The 8,481-nt window shown below is 33.9% G+C and overlaps 1 protein-coding gene across 1 annotated transcript in view; it reads right to left on the bottom strand.

Moving 5' to 3' along the window:
• The window catches only part of LOC102592354 (glutamic acid-rich protein), a 16,905-nt gene extending 10,715 nt beyond the window's left edge, over positions 1–6,190 (bottom strand). Inside the window, exons 1-3 of the mRNA XM_006351835.2 lie at positions 5,852–6,190; positions 4,267–4,372; positions 3,129–3,421 (exon numbers count right to left, since the gene is read on the bottom strand). Of these exons, the coding sequence (XP_006351897.1) occupies positions 3,129–3,421; positions 4,267–4,372; positions 5,852–5,946 (494 nt within the window). The 5' untranslated portion in view covers positions 5,947–6,190. The remainder of the gene's footprint in view (positions 1–3,128; positions 3,422–4,266; positions 4,373–5,851) is intronic.
• Positions 6,191–8,481: the final 2,291 nt, after the last annotated feature.

The raw sequence follows: 8,481 nt of genomic DNA, 5'->3' as shown, positions 1-8,481 counted from the left end.
CGTGGCTCTGCCACATCACCACCGCGTTAAAATTCAACAACTCTTCAAACTTAAATTTCGATGTTCGAAATCGTAAAAACACAAACCATATATGGAAATGATATTTCGGACTCAACGGTGAAGTCGGAATTTCCATTGGAGATCGCTTCGATGAAAAGTGGGTCCCACACCCAGTATCGTTTTGAGCCAGATTCGACAACGAGCATCTAAAGCCTCGGGAAGTGAACAAAGGGTTGTTCTAGACCAAAATCGATATTCCGAAGCTAACCTAGCTGTCAGAATTTTCATATGAGCACGTCTTCCAAGAAGGTTGACCAAAGTCAAATTTTCAAGTTATAAAATCTCCAAAACAGGGAAACGGGCCCAAAACCCAAGCGAACGACCAGGCGACCGAACAGTCAATGCCAGCAAATCATAAATGACCTGGGGTCGCTACAGGAACGCTCTAAATGATGGAATGAATGCTTTAATTTAAAAATGACCTGGAGGGTCATTACAAAAGTGGAAAGAATCAACTAACAGTACTCCCCTGACAATCAAGGGCCTATTTGACTATTGACTAGTGACTAGCTCAATGTCTCGTGATTGAAAACCAATATCTGTCTTCTTTCTTTTAAAAGAAAAAGAACATTTTGTTTGATATCTTTCTAGTATTAATGTGGATTATCGCTAACAACTATTTCCTTCACTGCTGTTTATCAGCTTTTCATCTCTTTTCCATCTAGGCAAATCCTCGTGCAACATCATACCATTAAGAAGAATTTGGTTCAACCCAACTCTACATTCTCACTATTTTGAAGCTGCCATTATATTGAACTATTATGCCAAATAATCCCAAAACACCGGGTTTGCATACATCCTACCCACCCTAGACCCCACTATACACTGGGTATGTCATTATATTCCCAAAACACTTATCACATACTCCAATTCAGAAATAAAGCTGTCCCCAAAGCACATCCAAAAACAATTTCAACAAATTACAGCAATTGAAGACTCCTGAAACCAACAATTAGCACATAAACAGGCCTAAACGTTGTCTAATCTTAGAAGAAATGAAGCACAAAGTGCATTCTATTTCTTCTGTCTAGTTTCTTTCTTGAGTAATTTACTCATTATTTCATTTGAAAAATAACAGTAAAGAATTCTCATTAGCAGGGCATTGAGCGTGTGCAAAAAGCAACCAGAATATAGTTACACTCCTTGCAGGAAGAGATGCACCAGTTTCTTCAAAAATCACAAATAAGTCAACTCAGTCAGTCAGCTACAAATATTTAGTTCTACCAAAAAGCTTATGATCTCCTCTCATTTTATGAAGCATAAGTTTCTTTGCAGCAAATATAACAATGAAAAAAGAGCTAAGAAATCGACAAATTATAAACCCATTGAAGGACAACTCTTCTCCCTGAGATGCCCTTCTATTTCTTCCATTCGAATGCACCAAAACATGCATGTGGGTATCATTTGTATTATGTAAGGGGAATTTTCCTAACCAATGAAGAACTTCATGGACTTCTACTATTCCATATCAGTTTCCAAAGGCATCAGTCAGTTGATTATTAAGGGCATGACAAAAGTGAACCCTCAAACCATATTTCAGCAATTCACTCAGATTAAATCACTGACCTGATTAAAGTGAATAAGCTTCCGAGATCTCAGTTTGTAACAAAAGCAAGCTACTGAACTCTTGTTTTGGGTGAATTTTTTGGAGAACATAACAGAAATGTTTTCCCATCTCAACAAAATTTATTAGCTTAAAAATCCAACATTGTCATAACAAGAAATAAAACAACAAAAATAAGGTCGATAAAAATGGACCCCTAACCTTTCTGTACATAAGTCATCAACCAATTTATATCTTTACTGCCATTCAATTATCATAAAAAGGCCTTTGAATGCCATGAATGAAGTTCTATAGATATTACACGTGGTAAAATGGATAGAAGAAATACCCAATGGGTGATATAATGGTTTCACTACAACTAGGCTTTTGTTTTGATAAGAGATTGGTGATAACAAGGTATTGAAGAGCATATGATATTAAAAAGGACTTGTAAAATTTGGATAACCTAAAGCTATTATGAATTATCATCCATTTACTGCCATCCCATTTATAACCCATTAGGTTGAATGAAGAAAGTCGTCAGTGATAACTCATTTTGCCACATTATCAAGTATATAACAACACAATTACTCATGAAGACTTGATTTTTTTAAATTATTTCACTATCAAGGCTTGAGTAGGAGCCACCTTATGCGACTCAACTAAAACACCAAGTAACTTGCTACAGTCCACAAGTGGAGGTGCCGGGTAAACCTGCTCATAAAGGTTAGACTAGAAGGGCTCACACTGAGTGTTGCAGGTCAAATTCAAACTTGGATTCTTCATATTGTTGCTCCTAAGCTTCAACTACTCAGCCATCCCCTTAGGTACTACTTGTGAAGATTCTTATGGATTTCAACAACAATAGAGGGCCCAAAGAAAGTAAAGAAAAAGAGAAGCGGAAGGAAAAAAAGAGAGAGAACAAGAACCTTTGCTTATAGTGAGGATTCATATAGTAACCCCAACTTGTTTGGGACTCATAGTTGTTATTATTATTATTATTATTATTATTTTTATATAAGAGATTCAGGATTGAGCTTTAGATTTATATTTCCATTATCGTGTATAATGGCAAGGAACTACTACGGATGTCTTATTTAGAATATGCAGGTGAGATAAAAGGGGGAAGAAAAGTGATGCTCTAGAATTCTTGTCATTCAAGTAATAGTTCAAAAGGGGTCAGGTGGCACCATAGGATGAAAGGCAACAGTAGACAATTTCACTAACATGTTTATCTCATTCCTTTTCTCCCAACAACTTTTAAGCAGCAGGGGTTATGTCCCACATAACTGCCTCAGCGAATTTGAAGCAACATGATCTGGGAAGAATCTACCACTGGTCAAGGCCAAAGTCATGGCAAGTCATTTCGGGGAACAGATGTAAACAACTTGGAATGAAAAGAGGAGCTAAAGCTATGAACAAGCATACTAAAGTGATCCCAAGCAGTTGTCAGGAGAACCGGCAGGTACAGAGTCATAGCTGTAAAAGATAGAATGGTGACCAGCTAGCAATGAAAGATACGTACTCGGAATTATCTCTGAAGTGAGCAGCTCTCTCCCAGATGGCCTTCTTTATTGAGCTCTCACTTGCCTTTACACTTTGAGCATCCACTGACTCAGATTTCGAGCTCATAACGCCCATTATAGGAGAATCATCCATTTCTGCTTCATCAAATGCTGGCTCTTTGATATCTTTCTTTATCACTTGCTTTTTGGGGGACTCGAGCACTTCTTTTTCTTGTTTAGTCAAAGAAGCGTCTTTTTCCAAATTTTCCTGAGAATCCTTAGGGTCACCATCATCAGCAGCATTCTCCATTAGCTAGCATGTCAAACAAAAAACAATTAGAAACTGTAAAAGGCCTTTACTTTTCATGCGAGGGCATATAATGTAACATGCCAAAAGTGCAAAAATGACAAAATGAAGAAGAGCTTGCAGAAAATAGCTACTGAAAGCATTACAGTTTGAAGCATAACTCTCATTAAATTAATCACAGAAGGAGAATGTCACTCTGAACTGACTAAACAATTACCTAGAAGTCTAAGTAAAAATAACCATAAGAATAATTTTCTCATAAAGAGGGTGTCATTTTAAGGCTTGGTTGAGTCTCTCTTAAGCCCCAAAGCTGGGTACACACCCAGGTGCCAAGGCAATGGGCCCACATGGGCTCTATCTTGAAAAGGTGGCCCTAAACAAGAAATATAGTTGACAAATTGGATGTTAATGTTAAAAGAAAACTATGAGTGAATATTTAATGATTAGGCATAGGAAATTTGAGATTTCGTATTAAAAGCTAGTCAATATTCACTGAATATTTTACAACCAATTTAGAAGTTTTAAATGACTTTTTGATTTTTATAGTTTCATTGAAGGCATCAAGAAGATGCAGTAGATACAAACGAGACTGTTAGTTCCATTACAAAATTTAAAGGACTCTTAACTTAAATGACATGATTATATACCTCATACATTATGAAATACAATGAATAGAAAGACAATGCAGAAACATAATAAACAAAATGTGAACATTAGACAACTTAAGAGTACATAAAATGTGAAAATCCAATAATCATTTCATACATTATGAAATACAATAAATAGCAAGATGATGCGGAAACAGAATACACAAAATGTACCATTTATAAACTAAGAAACAATAAGATTACCTTCTCCAAGATCAGCTTAATGGATCGTTTATGCACATCAAGAGCATACTTTTCAAGCTCCAAGTCTTCCTCTATCAGTCTACGCACCCTCTCCAAAGTGAAGGAGCTGCACCATGAATTCAAAGACACCCAACAAACATTAGATCAATAAATTTTTGATATAATTAAGTGTCCATAATAAAAGTTTGATATAATAAAGTGTCCATAATAAAAGCATTTATTGTATGTTCTTGGTTCAACACACTTCCATTGTATTTGTAACATTCAACGTGACTTGAAATGTCGAGATTTGAAGACCTCTTGAACATGGAACAATACTTTAAGGCTGTTTGTGCCCCATATGAAGAAAGAAAGAGCCCTTTGAGTAGAAGATCATGCATGAACAACATCCGTTGCTATTAACCCTAAATTATCCTAACATAGTCAGTTTTACAGCCACCCACCCCAATTTTAGATAAATGGGTTAGGTTACAAGATCACACTTGAGCTGCTCAAGGAGTAAAACTGTCTACTCTCTCATTTCCACATGTAGCTCTTGGTCATAAAGATATTATTGAATTTATTTCTCAAGTATTGATCAGATTGCTCATCTATTTCAGTTTGACACCAGAGACCAATTATATGAAAACATTGTTATTAATTCAGTATATCTCCGGTAGCACCTAAGTGTGGTCTCTTGGTTAATGGAGTGGGTTAGAACCATGAGGTCTTAGGTTCAAATCCCAATTTAGGCAAAAACACTAGGTGATTTCTTCTCATATTTGCCCTTGCCTTGAAAAAAAGGACCAAATTTACCCCTCAACTTTTAACTATGAGTTAACATTAACCTCCGTTGGAGCTTCGTCAGGGTTCAAGGGCAAAAACAAGAGCATTAGGGGTAATATTGAAACAAAGATTTAACATAACACAATGTTGTTCAATATCGAATAGTACTAAGGCAAATTTGACCCTTCTCTACTCAGAAAAGATTGTATAATAATGCAAGACCTACTTAACAATAAATATATGTATACTAAAAAGATGTATAGAATATACTTATACTAAAAAGATGCATATATATAATATCATATATGGGAAAACATGGAGGGTGTGCCAATACTAACATACAACAAACGCAGTCCAAAATAACTTGAGATTAACTCTCCTCCCCCTCTCCTGGCTTCAGTGGAAACACGTGTTCCCTATTGTAACACTCAGAAAACTTCTTTTCCCTTTTTTTTTTGTTTGGCCAATAATAAGATTCTCCAATTTTCACTCAACTGACAAAAATGGGCACCCTTTGGCACAACTAGCAGAGAAAATACCAACACTTGATCTGGATTCGGCTCCAGACCTGAAAATCCAATGGTCCTGGCACCGCTCCACGATAATCACTAAACAGAAAATTCCCAATTGACCCAACAACAACAAAATTCCCAATTGACCCATGATGTTTTCTCAGTTCCTATCCCCTTACCCTCACCCATATCTCCAAAACAACCACTTCAATCAACCAAAATGACTGTAAAAAGGTAAATCAAAGTAGTATCGCACATTAACTCTATGGAAACTAGAAAAGTAGCAGAAAAAATCAGGAAGAGCATACTCGGCATTTTCTTTGAAATGTTGAATACGAGAGCGCAAAGCTTCCTCAATCTTGACTTCTATCCCTTGCTTCTCTTCGTTCACCTCCTTCGCCATCTTCTTACTAACCCTATTGCCTCCAAACACCAACTCGCCCTTTTCCTTTGGCACTGACACGCTCAAAAGATATATACACACTCGAAGTCTCGAAGGTTACAGTTAACTTAAGGAGTGTTTAGGGCTTCTCAAAAACCTCACAACTCTCTCTTTCCCCCCCTTTTTCTTCCCTTTTTTGGAGCGTTTCCCTCCTTAGTATAGTCTCATGTTTGGTACAAAAAAATGTTTTCCACACAGAAAATGATTTTCTATGTTTTTTACTAGTAATATTTTGTTATTTGATAAATAAGTAAGAAAATATTATTTTAAGAGTATTTATGCAAGTATCATCTAGTATAATATTGTTAAGGTGGGGAAGAATGAGAAGTGGGGATTCGGGGTAGTTTAACATCGGGTGTCAATGGGATGGTTCGATCGATTATTTTTTTTAAATTATTCTATCTCAATTTTGCAAGTATTTTATAATGAATAACCAAATTAGACTTTTAAAAATCGTCTCAATCATATTGATTTCTCTTTGGTAATGATACAGTTTGGATAATTTTCACCTCATAATAAACTATTTTATTAAAATATTTATTTCACAAGTATGTTCTTGAAGAAACACTTCAATTCTTCACTCAAAAGTCAAGAATGTAAAATTTTGTTATCGTGTTGTTTGATCTTAAACATTTAATAGGAGTGCTTGCATGAGTTTTGTCATATTGTTTGATGGAGTATCTATTATAGTATCTTTTTATTTTCAACCTAATTAAATAAAGCTAATTAAAGAGCAAAGACTCAAAGTCGTCCGGTCACTAGAGGCCTAGGACTTAGGTTATATTTATATTTGAAAAAATATTATAAAATATATTTATATAATAAATTTAACATATTGTTAATATATAAAATATATTTACATGCATGTAAGGTTATTCAGTTCTGTTTGGAAATTTTTCATTTTTTTATAAATTAAAAAGATCATCTCAATTGTTTGAGCGGTTATACACTTAAATAAAAGTCCATAGTTTTATTTTTAAAAAATATAAATTAATTTGATAAGTTCGATCGATTTTTCATATTCTTTTACCCCTAACTTAACAAATTTTGTGGCCTAAAGCCAAATTTTAAGAAGATGCTTTAAAGTTAATTTAAATAAAAATTATATTTATTTTAATTCAGAAATTATTTTGTAGCTTCTTAATTTGTAAAACTATTATTTGCTTTTATAATATATATTTTTAATATGTATATTGAGTTCTGAACAAATTAATTCATATTTATTAGTTGACATTTATTTTTTTGTAACACTTTTCACCAATTGTCTCAAAATAGAGTAATTGTTTAGTAAATGGTATCTTTTTATTTTTCTTATAAGTTATGGACCTACAAATCGCGATCTAAATATCTTTTTTAAAAAATTGAAAATAGTATGAAAAAATAAAAAACGTTAGACCATAGTCTAAAATTTTAAGTCACTACAAATGTTGGACGATAGTGTAATTTCATTTATATGTTAGACAAACAAACATCATACGATAATTTAATGTTGTCAAGAAAAATAATTTCCCAAGAATTATATTTGCATGATTTTTTTAAAATAAAAATAATGACCTAAGAGAACATTGTAAAGATTAGGCACTTTTCTCCATTGATTACTCCTACTGCATAATGATTACATCGAGATAGAAATTTTAGGGCTTAATTTTTTTTTAGGCCTAAAGCGGAGGCTTAATTGTTTTATCCAGGAGCCCCCTTTGGGTGGCGGGGAGTGCAATGTAGGGCTGGCAAGGGGACGGGGATGGGGACTGGGGGATGGGACGAAGGGGGACGGGACGGGACAGGGGACGCCTTGGCCGGGATTCAGGGGGGACCGGGATTGGGAGGATAAAAATTCGTCCCATCCCGTCCCACTATATATACGGGATGGGACGGGGTTTGGCGGGACGGGATGGGATGGGACGGGGGATTTTATTTTTTTATATGTTTATTTATTTGTATTGAAATTATATGTTATTGAATAGCATTTTTAGTATATTTAGTTTTCAATAACATTTTTAGCTAATAAAAAATGCTTAAGTTTTCAAATTTCAAAATTCAAAATTCAAATTTCAATTTCAAACTTCAAATTTCAAATTTCAAATTTCAAATTTGAGAAGTTCAAATTTGTATTTTAAAAGAATTTAACTTGAAATTTCAAATGTCAAATTTCAATTTTTAAATTAAGTATTTTAAAGTTAGTATTTTTAAATTAAAATTAAAATGCAAGACAATAGTTATATAAAAAAGACTTGAATAAAGCCTTCAAATTTATTCAATAAAATCTAATTGCAACTTAGAACTTAGAAGTTACAATTTACAAATATTAGTGGAGTTAGTATTTTAAAATTAAAATTAAAATGCAAGACAATAGTTATATAAAAAAGACTTGAATAAAGCCTTCAAATTTATTCAATAAAATCTAATTGCAACTTAGAACTTAGAAGTTACAATTTACAAATATTAGTGGAGTAACTAATCTACGCAGCCACCTTCTAGGAAGGGTTCTGTTTCAAT

Source organism: Solanum tuberosum, unplaced genomic scaffold, assembly GCF_000226075.1.
Source record: "Solanum tuberosum cultivar DM 1-3 516 R44 unplaced genomic scaffold, SolTub_3.0 scf00134, whole genome shotgun sequence".
Classification (NCBI taxonomy): Eukaryota; Viridiplantae; Streptophyta; class Magnoliopsida; order Solanales; family Solanaceae; genus Solanum; species Solanum tuberosum.
Note: the sequence above shows the minus strand (reverse complement) of the source record. Positions and strands in the feature narration are given on the sequence as shown.